The sequence below is a fragment of the Abrus precatorius genome, unplaced genomic scaffold, assembly GCF_003935025.1.
Source record: "Abrus precatorius isolate BTA unplaced genomic scaffold, Abrus_2018 Scaffold5, whole genome shotgun sequence".
NCBI lineage: Eukaryota > Viridiplantae > Streptophyta > Magnoliopsida > Fabales > Fabaceae > Abrus > Abrus precatorius.
Genome location: NW_020874395.1, coordinates 65,378 through 82,006, shown reverse-complemented (window position 1 = coordinate 82,006; position 16,629 = coordinate 65,378). Strand labels below are relative to the sequence as shown.

The 16,629-nt window shown below is 36.2% G+C and overlaps 1 protein-coding gene across 1 annotated transcript; it reads right to left on the bottom strand.

The window, feature by feature from the left end:
* Positions 1-895: 895 nt before the first annotated feature.
* Positions 896-16,166, bottom strand: LOC113867546 (protease Do-like 10, mitochondrial). The gene is made up of 8 exons (XM_027502937.1): positions 15,806-16,166; positions 15,197-15,442; positions 14,300-14,495; positions 12,934-13,193; positions 10,471-10,598; positions 9,574-9,777; positions 8,757-8,807; positions 896-1,105 (listed from the first exon to the last, which is right to left on the bottom strand). Exons 1-8 carry the CDS (start codon positions 16,164-16,166, stop codon positions 896-898), a joined length of 1,656 nt encoding a protein of 551 aa, XP_027358738.1.
* Positions 16,167-16,629: the final 463 nt, after the last annotated feature.

The following is a 16,629-nucleotide window of genomic DNA, read 5'->3' as shown; positions in this document are numbered from 1 at the left end:
ACTATTGAACTCTAAATCATTCTTAATCATTTTATGTAGTTTGTCGCTCTGCCTATAACAATTAAGTTTTGTAGTCTTCACCTCAAGATAGAAATGCGTTCTTTTTTCCATAAGGAGATCTAAGGAGCTGTCTTAAAAATGGACTTTGTTCAATTCTTGTTTTTACTTTTAATTATAAATCTGTAACTTCATTTTTATCATGTTCCTTTTATTTTCAAATACTTTTAATTATAAATCTGTAACTTCATTTTTATCATGTTCTTTTTATTTTCAAATATTTGTACAAAAAATATTGAAAATAGCTTTGTGTGTGTAAATTTTATAAACCGCAAATAGAATAAAAGCAAAGTCACTCTCTTATAATTAAAAGTAAAATAATTAATGAGAATAATAATTTCTATAACAAATGGTGCCTCAATTTTAACACATCAGAATGTTTCTGGAGATTTTTCACCGTAGCCTGCAATTCGTTATCCTTGCTTATACGATTTCCTAATATTTCTTACTCCAGTTCTGCTTTCCTAATATATATGTAGCATAAAAAAGGTCATTATCTTTTTCTTCTTCCAGAGTGCTGGAACCAGTATATTGGGATTATTATCGAATTTAGCATTGGGGTAAGTTTAGCAATGAAATAAGATGAATATTGAAAAACTACAAAATATAAGAAAAATGTTAATTTAAAACTGAAAGAGTAAAACTCGCATATTTTTTATAATCTATAGTAAAAAATGTGTTATAAATAGTATGTTAGAAGTGTGTTACTACTAGTAAATTTTTTACAATTTTAAAAGAATCAAATTAAGTCATAATCTCAAACGATTATGTAGTAATAGTAATAACCAGGTAAAAGTTATTTCAATCTCAACATGAGCAAGCCAGTCCAAATTGTAAATTATTTTGCATCAATAAGATCAATTGACATTGATGAAGGTATTCTATGACGTTTCAAAATTCTAGAAGTGGCAAGTTTCGCCATTCCATAGTTCAAGACAATGACTCGATCGTCTTCCAAATCGAACCGCAAGAATTCTGTGTGACAGCTTCCAACAAGTTCGCATAAGTGTTCTAGATTGTCGATTTCTGTTCCATTAACCTTCAAAACCTGGGTATTAGAATTTAATTATTAAAGGAAATAGGCATTGAAAGAACATCCATTTTAAGATAACATGTAACTATGATCAAAATATTTATAGAACTTGTATCAAAGGTCACGCTTTTCCTAATGGAAACTAGATTGACAAGTGAAAAATGAAGTGTCAGTTTCAGCTCTTGTTAGCTGTTGATTGTCATGTGAGTGGAAGGTAATGTGAGCGGGTTGGTGATGTTTGTGTACTTAGCATAACATTCCACCTAAATCAATACCCAAATTCTGCATAATCATGCATTTTGTTAATATTTAGCATGTATTCTCTTTATTTAGTTGAGATAATTGCTACATTTTGTGTTTTCCCACACATGGGAAGTTAAAGGGGAGCTAAAAGGCAAGTTGAATGTTGCAAACCAGAAACCAAACACAAATGCAATAACAGAAAAGAAACAGCAACCAGAAAGATTTAACGGGAAACTTCTTGGAATTAAAGGATAAAGACAGAAAACAATGCAATAAGAGGACAAACCCTCTTATGCCCCAGAGCTAGGCTCCTTCACAAAGCAAAAGCTTCTCGGTGCTAGCAAAATTTAACCAAATCACAATATTTCTCAATCTCAGGCTCATCATGCCTTCTAAAACCCCTCTCTCTCTCTCTCTCCGTAACTAACTCAGCCACCTCAGCTCATTCTTGTCCTTTTCCTAATTCCTTCTTTCATTAATTTTTTTTGCTAACATAAACAATCCATTTTTTGGACTGACTTTGTGCTTCTTGGATCAAGTGCTCCTCTGGCCCATTAGTTGTTCCTTGGTTCCCATCATTGCCTCCTGCATTAAGAGCAATCTTGTCCTCAAGAGTGAGGTCAGGGAACTGGCTTCGTATTATGACCGCGTCTTCCCACGTGGCTTCTTCCGCAGGTTTCCTCTCCCAATGAATCAACCATTGTTTCAACTGCTCCCTATGCTTTGTTATGTATCGAGTGGCTAACACTAGGTGTCCATGTCATTGCAGAATCAACCTCCAAATTAGAAGGTAGCTCTGACTACACTTTGTATGCCCCCACTGCCTTCTTAAGTAACGACACATGAAAAACGGGATGGATCTTAGATGTCTCAGGCAGTTTTAAACGATACGTCACTGTTCCCACCTGTGCTATAATCTCAAAAGGCCCATAATATCGTGCAGCAAGCTTAGCATTAATTCTAGAATAGACTGATCCTTGTATATGTGGCCTTAGCTTCAAAAACACCCATTCCCCAACCTCAAAATGTTTTTCTTGCCTTTTGAGGTCAGCTAAACCTTTCATTCTCTCCTGTACCCTTTGGAGGTGCTCCTTCAATTGCTTTCTCTTTCCATCAATTCCCTCTGGACTGCAGCCACCCTAACTTCTCTTGGAATACCCTTTATCAATGAGGGTGGTTTTCGACCGTAAACCACTTCAAAAGGTGTGGTATGAGTAGCACTATGGTATGACGTATTGTACCAATACTTCGCCCATGGCAGCCAAAACAGCCACTGTCTTGGTTGATCACACACAAAACATCGTAAGTAGGTTTCTAACGTCCGATTTCTCACCTCTGTCTGTCCATCTGATTGTGGATGGTACGATGTACTCATATTCAACGATGTTCCTTGCAACCTGAAAAACTCCCTCCAAAATTGGCTCATGAAAACTGGATCCCGATTACTCACAATGGAATTAGGGACCCCATGTAACCTCACCACTTCCTCAACAAAGATCTCAGCCAATGTTTTGGCTGTGTAGGGATGTTTAAGAGGTATGAAATGCGAATATTTCGAGAGGCAATCAACTACTACCAATATAGCTTCATAACCCTTAGGCTTAGGCAACCAGGTTATAAAGTTAGTAGAAATGTCCTCCCACACCCTTTCTAGAATCTGCAGTGGTTGAAGCAAGCCGCCGGGCGTTGTAGCCATGTATTTTTGCCTTTGACATGTGTCAATCTCTTACAAACTGCTGGACCATATTTTTCATCCCCTTCCAATACAAGTTTGCCACTATCCTCCTGTAAGTTCTATAAAATCCAGCGTGCCCCCCTTAGGAAGTCTGGTGATATTCCTCCAGCAATTTGGGAATCCAAGTAGAATTTTTAGCAATCACCAACCTATCTCCTCACCACAAAACCCCATGCTTATAAGTGAACCCACTTGGAACTGCTTCTCCTCTCTGAATTCTTTCAATTATGGCCTTTAGCTTATCATCTTGCTCAGCTTCTTCAATCAAATTCTGAGTATCCATCCACACAGGGACATAAACCATAGTTCTTAACTCTCTTCCTTCCTCCTACCTAGATAAGGCGTCCGCCCCTTTATTTTCCATTCCTGGCTTGTAGATGATATCAAAATTGTACCCCAACAACTTCGTGATCCAATTTTGTTGGTTCCCCGTAATTACTTTCTGCTGTAAAAGCTGTCGCAAACTTTTATGATCAATTGCCACCAAAATTTTTTTACCTAACAAGTATGGTCGCCAATGATTAATTGCTAATGCCACTGCCATAAGTTCCTTTTCGTAGGCTGATTTGCTCAGGTTTCTCACCCCCAAGGCCTTGCTGAAATAGGCAACCAGATGTTTGTCTTGCGTAAGTATGGCACCTATCCCTGATCGGGAAGCATCACATTACACCAAGAATTCCTTTTCAAAATTAGGCAGGGCTAGGACAGGTGTTGTGGTCATGCATCTCTTCAATTTGTCAAACACAGCTTGTTCCTCTGCTTTCCATTTAAATGAATCTTTCTTAGTTAGCTCTGTCAAGGGCTTAGCCACCTTGCCGTAGTCTCTCACAAATTTTTGATAGTACCCTATCAAGCCAAGGAACCCTCTAATGCCTTTAACATTCTTAGGGATTGGCCAATCGACAACACTTCTAATTTTCTCTAGATCCACTGCCACCCCTTGTTTGGAAATCATATGTCCCAAGTACTCTATTTTAATTTGAGCAAAGAAGCACTTCTTCTTATTAGCATATAGTTGATTTACTTCCAGCAACTTCAGCACTGCCTCCAAATGACACAAATGTTCTTCCTAACTCTTGCTGTAAATTAATATATCATCAAAAAAGACTAACACATACTTCCTCAAACACCCTCCGAACACTTCATTCATCAATGATTGGAAGGTAGACGGTGCGTTTGTGAGCCCAAAAGGTATTACGAGATATTCATAATGGCTTTCATGTGTCCTAAATGCCGTTTTTGGAATATCTTCCTCCCTCATCCGCACTTGATGATACCCTGACTTGAGGTCTAATTTAGAGAAAAAACAGGCACTATTTAACTCATCCAACAACTCTTCAATCACCGGAATTGGAAACTTATCCTGTATGGTGACCTTATTTAATACCCTATAATCTATGCACATCCTCCATGATTGATCTTTTTTACGTACCAAGATTACTGAGCTAGAATAAGCGCTGTTACTATGCCTTATGACTCCATTTTCCCACAGCTCTTTCACTTGACGCTCAATTTCATCCTTTTGGTGGTGTGCGTATCTGTAAGGACGCACGTTGACTGGTCCTTCACTGGGGAAAGTTCTATATTATGGGACTTTGCCCGTTGAGGAGGTAATCCCTTGGGTTCTTGGAAAACCTTCTCAAAACGGTTTAACAACTCCTCAAGCTGCTGCTTCTGTCTAGGGGTTATGTCTTCTCTGATGTCCCTTTTTGAGATCACGTCCCCGTCCGAAATGGCCATCCGAAGGTCCTTAGTACTTCTCTTAAACAGGGCTTGCATGGGAATCAATTTGGGCACTCCTTGCAGCTCTACTGTTTCTCCATGCCAAAGAAATTTCATAGTTTGTGCTCTCCAATCCACCACCATCTCACCCAACAATGTCAGCCAGGACACCCCTAAAATCAGATCAAAATCGTCCAAATCAAACAGTAGTAAATCTAAGGTGAACTCATGGTTCCCCAATTTCAATTTGAACCCCTTACACATTCCTTCCGCAATCGCCTTGTGCCCATCACCCAAAAGAATTTTCATATTCCTTGTTTTCTCCACCTCCCAGCCCATAGCACGCGCCAGCCTCTTAGAAATAAAGTTGTGTGTGGCGCCGCTGTCCACCAACACGCAAACAGGGATCCCATGGATCTCTCCTTCCAATTTCATGGTCTTTGGTGCCGTTTCTTTCTCCTGCGTCAGACTTTGTAAGAATAAAGCGTGGCACTCACAATTGACGTCGTCTTCTGCTTCATGCTCTGATTCGAGACCTTCTTCTCCATCCACATCTTTGTCAGCCAACATAATTTTCAAATGTTTTTCTGGACATTGGTGCTGAGGGGAATAGATACCTCCACATTTAAAACAAAGCCCTTTTTTCCTTTTTTCCAACAAGTCATTATATGATAGGTGTTTTACCCCTCTGTCTCGTGGCCCACTTTTACTTTCTCCCTTTATATTGGGCTCGAACCCATTTATGCCTCCAAAGGTTTTGCCTCCTTTGTCCATATTCGTCTGCCACTTTTGATGAAAAGTGGCATTTTGCCTAGCACTCACGTGTAGTCCACTACTGCCACGTGCTTCTCCCCTTCCTTGTGGAACACCCATCTTGCCCCTGCCTCTCAATTCAATCTCAACAGCACGCGTCACATTCATCATCTGTGATTGTGACATCGGACCCAGGGCGTACAAACTCCTGACTTGTCCCCTGATGTCTTCTCTCAACCCATGAAGAAAATATGCGAAATATTGGGGTTCAAGAATTCTTGGAATTTGGGCGATCAAGAACTCTAAGTCCCTGATATATTGCTCAACATCTCCAGTCTATTGGAGTGCTGTCAATTGCTCGTAAGCATTTCCTTCCACCAGCGTTTCGTAACGATCCAATAACGCCATTTTGAGTTGCTCCTACGAAAGGTCTTCTTCCTCATTTATCAGGGAATTGAAAAAATGGATGGTTCCACCCTCCATACAAAGCTGAGCCAGGTTTACTCGTACTTGGTCACTTGTCTCTTGTACTTGGAAGTACACTTCTACTCTGGAAATCCATCCTGCAGGGTCTTCGCCATCGAACATGGGTAATTCCACCTTCTTAACTGATTGACGAAATTTGTCGAGTGCGTTGCCCTATAATTTTCAGAATCCTGATCTACTACTCTCTTGAGTGTTCTACGACGTCTTATCACGCTGCTCCTTCTGATTTCCAGATCCCTCACCGTCCTTTTCCCACGATTTATTCTGGTATTCTGCGCCTTGCGAAAGAATGTTCAGAATCCGAGATTGTGTTTCAACATTTTCTCTCCTCATCGATTCCATCGCCTTCTGTTGCTCATGGTTTTGTAATCTCATTGCCTCTGTGGACGTCCACATCCCCGCAAGCTCCTTCTCTAGTATCTTAAGTCTAGAATCCATCATTGTCTAGTCTTCCTCCGATTCCGCTGGTCCCAACTTCGATGTCACTGCAGTCGCCCCTTTCTTCTTCTTAGTTGGCATTCACTGCTCGCCCTACCAAATCCAGCAGGTCGGACCAATTTGTTGCAAACCAGAAACCAAACACAAATGCAATAACAGAAAAGAAACAGCAGCCAGAAAGATTTAATAGGGAACTTCTTGGAATTAAAGGATAAAAATAGAAAACAATGCAATAAGAGGACAGACCCTCTTATGTCCCAGAGCTAGGCTCCTTCACAAAGCAAAAGCTTCTCAGTGCCAGCAAAATTTAACCAAATCACAATATTTCCCAATCCCAGGCTCATCATGCCTTCTAAAACCTCTCTCTCTCTCTCTCTCCGTAACTAACTCAGCCACCTCAGCTCATTCTTGTCCTTTTCCTAATTCTTTCTTTCTTTTTTTTTTTTTTTTCTAACATAAACAATCCATTTTTTGGACTGACTTTGTGCTTCTTGGATCAAGTGCTCCTCTGGCCCATTAGTTGTTCCTTGGTTCCCATCATTGAAGCAGATAAGAAATTTTGACCATAAGTTGCCCATGAATTTGGAGCAAATACATGAAGAGAGGAGCTCGTTATTGTTGTCTAAAGCTCCACCGGTAGCAAGGAGAACTCACCATGGGCATGGATCGTGCTGCCAGGATGTTAAAATAACGTTTTTTTTATTTGTTTTAAGTGGCTCAAAGAGTTTTAAACCCCCAGATATAAATAGAAACACGAGACTGAATAGGGGTGACAACTACGGGTTGAAGTAAAGAGACAAGGAAAAAGCTTAGGAATTCATCATAGGGAGGAAATCCTTGCAATGAAGACCAGGGTTTTATTCTCTTTTCTTTTTCCTTTAATAGATCTTCCCCACACTGAGTGGTGGCCCTCACACAGAGCAATTAATGTTGAAAATTGATGTTGGATGTTTCAAATATGGAGACATAGGTCTAGGTTGCATTCTTCTGCTTGTCACATAATCCACTTGATTGTAGATTCCATGGCCATGCGCAAAGATGGCCTAAAGGGGCATTGTTGAGGAGAGTAGATCACATGGTTTTTAGTCTTGTGAAAAGAGATAGTCGGAGGCCAAGAAGAATTTCGGAAGAAACTATGAAAAAGGGATTTTATGGTGAATAATATCTCTGAGAATCTGGTTTTTGACAAAGTTACAGATTCTTGACAAAGTTCAATGACTTTGTGAAATTCATGTAACTAACTTCACAAAGTGGGATAAGACTTTTGTTGTTGTTGTTACATAGTCAGTCTACTTGAGTGTCCTACTTGAAGTTGCTAAAGCATTGGCTTTACATTGAGGAATCCATTTGCTTATTCAAGACAAGCTTATTTATGTGGATGTTTTTCTATTTAGCAAATCAGGAGAAAAGCTTTTATTTATCACTCTCAAGTAGATATGTGAACAATCCATTTCAAATTCTCGCACATGCTAGTATATAAATTATCCCCTTCAAAAGGAAAAAAAATGCATATGACTTTTCTTGAGTTTCTAATGTGTGCCTACGTCCAATATGATAAGAAACTAAAAATATGGTTTTTTTTTTTTACAAAAAAAATCATATTGAAGAGGTCAATCAATCCTTTTTTTTTTTTAGTAATTAAAAAACGTTTAATATGGTGTATTTAATGTTGTCTAAAATTTGATCATGGTCACACATTAGCAAAACCAAACTCTTTTTTCTAAGGCTTTATTTGGGAGTTTGGAGGGAGAAGAAAGGAAAGAGTTTGAAGGGAGAAGGAGAAGAAGGAAAAAGAGGTTAAATTCTTCCCTTGTTTGGATGTTTAATGTTGAGAAAAGAGGGTGATAAGAGATTTAATTATATAAATAATTTTAAAATTAATATTTTTTATTTTTTAATTTTTTAAAAAAATTATGACTTGAAAAATTAATTTTTTTTTTAAATTTAAAATCTTATTCATGAAATAATATGAAAGAGTGAGAGAGAGAGAACCTCCAAAATGGAAGAATTGAAAAAACAAGTTTTTAGAAGGTTTTAGAGTCTTTTCCCTTCTAATTAAGCAACTCCAAAGATTAAATCCTTTCTAACCTCTTCCCTCCCCTCCTAAACCCAACTCCCAAACATAGCCTAAGATGTTTTGTCTTTAAAGGATGCTCTATGTTGAATAATTATTATAGCATACTTTAGTAGGAATAAGGAATGGTCATTGCATATATACTACAGTGAACTAGATGTGACCATCACATGATTTACTGCAGATAAATTACTAAACAATAAGCAATTTGTCACCTGTAATTCTGCAAGACGTTCATATCCGGCATTGATATCGTCCATCAAGACCTAAAATGAACAATATATTATTAATAGAGGCAACTCTCAAACCAAATATCTACATTGTTAACTAAAACCAACTTATAAGGAATCTCTACCGCATAGTAACTTAATATTTATCTTAAATGAGAATGTTCACTTTAGGCTCCCCACAGAACTCAGGCAAATTATTTTCTACCTTGCATCTTCGCTCTTTTGACCAAATTATTTCTATTTAAATGGAATTTTAAGATTAATTTGACATGGTGGATCTAACCATCATAAGGAGATGCAAGTTTTGTATTATCCATTTAATTTTTGACCAAGCTTAATAGTGTCGTGTGTTTCATGTAGTTGACCTCACATAGTGGGATAAGACCTGTTTTTATTGTGTATATAAATATATCATTCATAGTGGCACACCAACTAATATCTTGGCTGCCCTAACAATATATATATATATATTCTGCAGATGCATCATATGACAATACTTCAGTTTGGAAATGAACTTCACATGGGGGGGTTAATCACATCAATGAGCTTTAGAATGGTGGACACTGTTTTAATATTAAGAAAACAAAATATTATTGAAAAAGAAAAGGAGTAAAGCGCAAGAGCAGATGATATTCGTCCCCAAATAAACTAAAGAAACACAAAAAGTCGGAGTGATTGAGAAAGACACAACGCATCGGGAAGCTTGTCATATCTTGGCAGTCACTGGTAGCATCAATTAATAGAGGTAGGAATAGCAAACATCATATATATAAGATCTGCACTATAGTTAAGAGATGCTCACCTGAGACAGGATAACGAGTTGTTGATTAGCTTTTTTGGGCAATTCCCGCAGTGCTCTTTCACATAAACGACGAGGTGATATATTATACCAGTCTTCCCCATACTCATGAAGGTATGGCTGAGTGAGTGGAACAAATACCAGACCGGCAAAAATGTAATAACTTGGAAGTTTATCAAACTGATGAACTGGAACTAAGGGTTGGATCTGAAATATTGATAACAATATACTTAACAAAACTATTATCCAAAACCAATAGTTAACATAAAGTAGTAAATAGAAAGAAATGAATTCATCTGTCGTCAAATAAATCTCCTTCCTTCATACATTAAAATTATCAAATGTTTAAACTAAATTAAGCATTGTGATCCCCCATGGTTAAAATAAATGCTGGGGATCTTAATCCATTATAAGTATGACAAAACAGTGAAATTACAGTGACTAACTATAACTTGGAACTACAATTCAAGGTTCTAGAATACAAGTTTTAAGCTGTAAAAAACCATGAATACAAAAATGAGTAGAACTTTTGATATCATGCATAGAATGGCATCTCTGTAGCATTTATGTCATTAAATTAACTTTTGTAAAGTTAATCACAAAAGAAAGAAATTATTTTTACTCGTTCTTGCTCCATAGAGAAAATATATTAAATACAAAGGGTGGAAAGTACAACCACAAGACAACTTATCCGACAAAGTGGAAACAAGCTAAACATATCATAACATGCAAATCAAGAATGCAGCAAAGCTGTCGAATCTGTATGCATTATCTAAAATGGCAGCACCCTGAAAAACCGATTACCAAAACACCAGAGGCCATATAATACACAACAGTATCCTATAGCAAGTTGAGGACAATCATTGACTTATTTAACAGAAAAAATGCATAATAACTTACATGTTGGAGAATGATACTAAGCTCATGCTCTTGGCCATCTCGCAAGACTCTGACTATTGCTTTTTCATTAGGTTTCTTCATAGACACCAAGTGATCGAATGTTATCCGTTCTCTGTTGCGGAAAGGAACTGAAGTATACATGTCATATTATGCCAATGAACTTAAGGAGAATTATAGACTTAAAAAGGTGGTTAAAAATGTTCTTGATTCCTAAATATTGCGACATTTTGATTTTTCTCTCTCAATTCTTTATATTTTAATACCTAATATTTTTCTAAATTTAGCATTTTTGGTCCCTTTCACTGAGTAACCCCACAAAAAATAGACACATGTCAACCTCTTAATTAGTCATGTCATCGTTTAAAATCACGCCCCTAAAAAAGAAATTCATGAAAAATTGCCAATAACATCTTGACTGTATCTTAGAGTAATTTAAAGTATTTTAGATTGTCTTTTGGATTAGAATCCCTAATTTTTTCTAACTATAGGTTTCCATATTACATGATTTGTTCCTTGTTTACTTAGAATTAGGTCCTAGTATTAGTAAGGATTAGCGCTTTATGTTTTGTATCACATTGTAACACATCATATCAAATCAAGTCAATATGTATTTAGTCTTCTTAGTGTATTTAATTTCTCTTAAAGTCAGAAGTAAACTTGAAAGCTTGCAAAATCTGTCGAGTCAGAAGATATGAAGGCAGAAGCAAAGATATGTGTGTAAAGGCAAGTGATGCTAAATGGTGGAAAAGTGCAAAAACAATAGCTTGATGGCAGAAGCTTCAAACTCGTCCTTGCAAAGTGCAAACAAAGAAGGAATGAGGCAGAGAGATAGCATGAGTGAGGGAATGAGAGTGGGAGAGATTATGGTTAATTTTTGTCATGATTTCACAATAATGTTGCATACATCTACTCTCCTCAAACCACACCAGGTGGAAGCCTCGTGCACTAGGCAGCCTTTTCTAGAGGGCAGGCCTTAGCATCAAGGTATGGTTTTTGTCTTGGGAGCTAGGGTGTTTGGAGAAACGAGAAAAAAGATAAAAAAAAAGGAGAAAAACAAAAAAAGCATTTAACATGATTCGGCATATAATGTATGCATTTATGTCCACGCTTAGACTAGGGAAATAATTTTATTGACATACTAAAGGTTTATAAGTTATCACATATATATAATAATAAGAAAGGGAAAATTCTCTAAAAATAACTTATGTGAGACTAATTAGATTGTACAACTCTAACAATTCTCTCACTTGAAGTTGGACTTTCAATTGCAACAACTTGTAAACCATGAGCTACTCTGCATTCACCTAATGCATTGCTTTCATCATCAATTATCCTTGAGGGCCAACTAAGGTAATGGAAAGCCACAATTTATCAGTTGTGACAGTCTTGCTTACCATATTAGTTGGATTCTTTGATCCTAAGATTTTTATCAAATTTAAATCTCCATCATTTATTAACTTCTAGTTCATCATACTTGCAAGGTTGGATTTTCAGCAAGAGAGAGAACAATTTTATTGTCACTAAATAATGGAGAATCATTTCATTCCTTTTCCAATTCTTTGAAAAAAGAGTAAATACACAAATTAGTCCCTGTTATGAATAGTTAGAATAGACGTATTAGAATTAGGATTTATTTTAGTATTATAATAATGGGCTTGACCCAATAGAGTTACATATGTATCCTTATAAATATAAAAGTCTCTACACATTGTAGAGTATCTAATTCCAGCACACTCATTTGTTTCTCTCTTTCTATGCTCTTTCTCTCTTAATCTTTACATGGTATCACAGATTCAGTGACGTGATTCTGAAATTTGGATTAGTGAGGAGTGAGAGTGATTATACAGTGTTTTACAAACAGACTAACTGCGATTGTATTTTACTTGTTGTTTATGTTGATGATATTGTTATTACAAGTAGCGACAAAGAAGAAATCAGCAACCTAAGCTTCAAACTAAGTTTCAAACAAAAGACTTAATTCTGAAATACTTCTTGGATATTGAAGTCATGTACTTCAAGTAAGGAATCTTCCTTTCACAGAGAAAATATGTCTTAGACTTATTGACTGAGATCGGACTAAAAGGAGCTAAACTATGTGAGACACTTATGGAGCCAGAAGTGAAACTGACAGCAGATGGAGTTCTTTTTGCAGCTACAGAAATACAGAAGATTAGTAGACAAGCTAAATTACTTGACTGTCACAAGGCCGGATATTGCTTTTCCAATGAGTGATGTTAGCTAGTTTATGTCATCTCCGACGAATACTCATTGGGAAGCACTAATCCGCATTGTGAAGTATTTGAAGAAAGCATCGAGAAAAGGAATTGTGTACAAAGATCATGGGCACCAACTGAAGTATACATGTCATTAGATTGATGCTTACAAGGCAAACATGCATGTGTAAAGCAAGACTGAAAGTAAATAATGTATAAATGAAAATCCAACAGCAAAGAAAGAACACACCTGTCCCATCATTTGCTATAGGCACACCATCAAATGAAAGTATAATATCATCCTTCTTCAAAACATTGTATGCATCTGAGAGTGGATTAACTTTGCTAACAAGCACCCCAGTCCTGTTAGGTTGCATGCTAAAATGGTTTCTGAGGTGCACATTTTCAGTAGTTTGGCATGACACACCCAAAGAGCAAAATCCAATATATTTTCCACTTTCTTCTACACCAGATATAAAATGCTTTATTACAGGTACGGGTATAATGTAACTGCAACATCCAACATGAAAGGAAGTAATCTAGTATGCAAAATTTATGTTTGATCAGACAAACAGAATAATATAATGCTTCATGATAGTTTGCTAGGTTGTACACTTGTTCTTGAAACTAGGTCATGTATCATGATAGTTTGCAGTTTTGTCAATGGCAGCCATCATGGCAGGTATTTGCTCTGCTTCCATTACAACATCTCACCATGTAAGGTTGCTTATGATAAACCCTCCCTGTGTCCCCCCTATAAAACCACTGGGCTTGTATCTAGGAGTAATTAGGCCTTTTGTCCAAACACACTTTCTCTCACCACTCTACACTCTTGCATATGTGCACATGGACTCTGCACCAAGCCTCATAATTAGTAAAGATCTTCACATATCTGTAGGAAACTCTCATGCAGTAATTTGTTTCTCCGTTTTTCATCTATGTTCTTCCTTCTGTTTCAGATTTTAATTATTTTGTTTTACAAGCTTTCACCTTGGCTTTTTCCCCCTTTTACTTTACTCTTTCTTGATTATTTGGTTCAGTTTCAAAATCACTTAATCTCTTCAATTCTGTTTCAGTTTTCATTGGGTATCTCTGTTTTGTCTGTTTCACAGTACCTACTTCTGCTTTTATTTTTCTTCCTTCTAAATTTGTATTTTTCTATCTATTTCTGCCCTACCTACCTACCTACCTATATATATATATATACAAATTTTCTCTATACTATAATCAAGGGTTCCCATTACAACCTATATTTTTGTCTATTCATGATTTTCATTCTTACTTATTTTTCTACCAATTTGAATATTTTTTTCCCTGCCTATTTTCCCTGCTCATTTTGCGTGTGTGATCATTAAAGTGAATATTCACATGAATTTTTGTTGTATGAGCTATAATTTGTTTTATAAATCTCTTTGTTGTGTTATTTTTTTTCTCATGAATATTATATCATTTCTTTCATGGTTTTTTTTTTATATTTTCTTTTTTTTGTTAATAAATTTACTTGTGAATTATACTAGTATATATGAAAATAAAAAATATTGGAATACTAAGTGTTTAATTAATGAATGCTAAGCTTTGAACTAAAGAATAATAAATGAAAAGAAAATTAGCCTTACCCTATATTTTCGGCACCTGAAAGATTTTGGAATGCTACTCCAGCAACTTTATTGCTCATAATTGCAGGGCCACCACTGTTCCCTGGATTTATGGCTGCATCAATCTGTATTGCCATCAACTGTGATGCACCATGGACATATTGTGTAGGTTCAACCCTGGAAACAACTCCTTTAGTGACTGAAATGTTGTCACCACCTGCAATCCAACACCTGTATTACTTTTTTAATGCAAATTTGCCGTCACTTCTGTCACAAGTGCTCACAGATTTCCATGGAAATGATGGAATGCATGCCTCACATAACTTCACAATAATGTCAATTGCTTAAAGCTTCTTGTTTTAGTTTTGAGAGAAGATAATGTTTCAAGAGAAATACAAGTATAAATGAGGATAAGAAATCCTTAGAGAAGGTCCTCCACTCCAAAAGAAAAAAAAAAGTGAAGCAAACAAGGGGAAAAATTATCTACTCATTGATATAGCTTCACATAATTTGTTTGAGAATTTTAACCAGAATAACAAGGCTATGCTTTTTCTGGCAGTATGCAATTTGTACAGTTCTATGTTGTATTTGGTTGGATGTTGAAGAGGTGCATCGGTTGGTCTTTGGTCATAAAATGTGTTATGCGACAGGATTGTTTTTATGGCTTATCTTTGGTGCTCAGGTTGGTTCCAGGGAATTTCAATTCGTGATATCCAAACAAATTAGACAAATTTTGTGCATTTATCAGATACTTTGGCTTGCTTTTATTATATTTATATTTATATTTATTATTAATTATTTATGAGGATGTTTTATCCTTCTTTTGTTGCAGTGTTTTTCTTTTATTCCTTGTAACATATAATTCTTTTATCTAAAACGGGGAATACAACACAACTATGTAACAAAAATTAATTCTACCTTGAGGATATCCCACAACAGCAACAGCTTCTTGTAAAAATGGGACATCTCCAAGCTCCAAGGGATTCATACCATCCCAAAACTCTTCGTTTTCAACAACCAATATAGCTAAGTCACATTCATGACCGACAGCTTTGACTTCTGCTCTATATTTGGTGGGAGAGCCATGCTTCCTTACAAGTACAAAAGAATGATCAGCTACCACATGAGCATTTGTAATAATCTTTCTACCCTGAATTACAAACCCTGCATCACCATCATAAAGATTCCTGAGAGAGAGAAAATAAAGTAAAAGTAAATAACTAGGACAGCATGGCCCAGAGCATAAATGATTCAACAAATTTTCAGAAACTTCCCATTTTAGTCCTAAAAAATACACGCATTTCTCAGATTATTACATTACCATTGGCTGGGTGGAATTATTATGGTAATGTAGAACAAAGAACCAACAGGGATCAAGAAGGAATTGCTGAGATTCCACGATCAAATAATCGTTCAAACTTACAATGATCTTTATAAATGACTATCGAACTTAATAAATGAAAATTTGCAGGTCTTCATTGAGGCAGACAAGAGAGAAAAAGTGGAAGTAGAAAAAGAAAAACTAACCAGAGCCCATTGTTTCCCTCTGGGACTTGTTCTGCCAAGGAAGTAAGTAGTTGGGACTGCACGAAACAGTGAAAATTTTGACTACAGAATTCAATGCAAGCTCGATTGCCGTATTATGCGCCGCGTTGGCCTCACGAGCCTTCCTAGCTGGCGTTCTCCCGTTCCTGAACTTGTAACTTTTGACCACCGATGCCGACGACGTCAAATACACTTGCGATTCACTTCTAAGAATTGACAATGACTGAGAATCAGCATTCTGTATAGTCTTCGTCGCTGATGGAGCTAAACGACAGTCTTTCAACAAATGGGAACGAAAGGTTGACGAAAAATGGTTCCGAGCTATACGGACAAATGACGCCATGATTTGCAAACCTGGCAATGGTGCACTCCTGCGGGGTGTCGCTTCAACTCAATTTTACTAGGTTAAGTCCTCTCGGCGTCTGATTTATACTAGACTTAATTAATTCATCTCTAAAAATATTGTATTTAAATTATTCAATTTTAATTCACATCATTTTAATTTCAACTAAAATACCCTTTTTTTTAGGTGAAAAAAAAATTTAAACAGAAAAATATTTCTCAAATACCTTATCTTGAAAATATTTTTTGATATTTATCCTGTTTTGACAAAAAAAAAAAACTCCTATTTTGTCATTAGTTATTATAAACTCCTTTATCTCTGTTAGATATCAACATCCTCATTAAAAAAAAGGTTAAAAAATAAAATCAAATTTAAAGAAAAAATTTGACGTAAAAAATAACTTATAGAATTAAATTAAATTAAAAAAGGTTAAACGATTCAACTAAAATGAAGTTAAATATAC

Bases quoted from the DNA above. Each gene is read 5' to 3' on its own strand.
- LOC113867546 (XM_027502937.1), bottom strand. From the start codon at position 16,166: ATGGCGTCATTTGTCCGTATAGCTCGGAACCATTTTTCGTCAACCTTT. The intron at 9,778-10,470 runs GTAAGTTATTAT...TCAATATTTCAG, and splicing joins TTAGTATCATTCTCCAACAT to ATCCAACCCTTAGTTCCAGT. The intron at 1,106-8,756 runs GTGACAAATTGC...TCTAATACCCAG, and splicing joins AACGTCTTGCAGAATTACAG to GTTTTGAAGGTTAATGGAAC.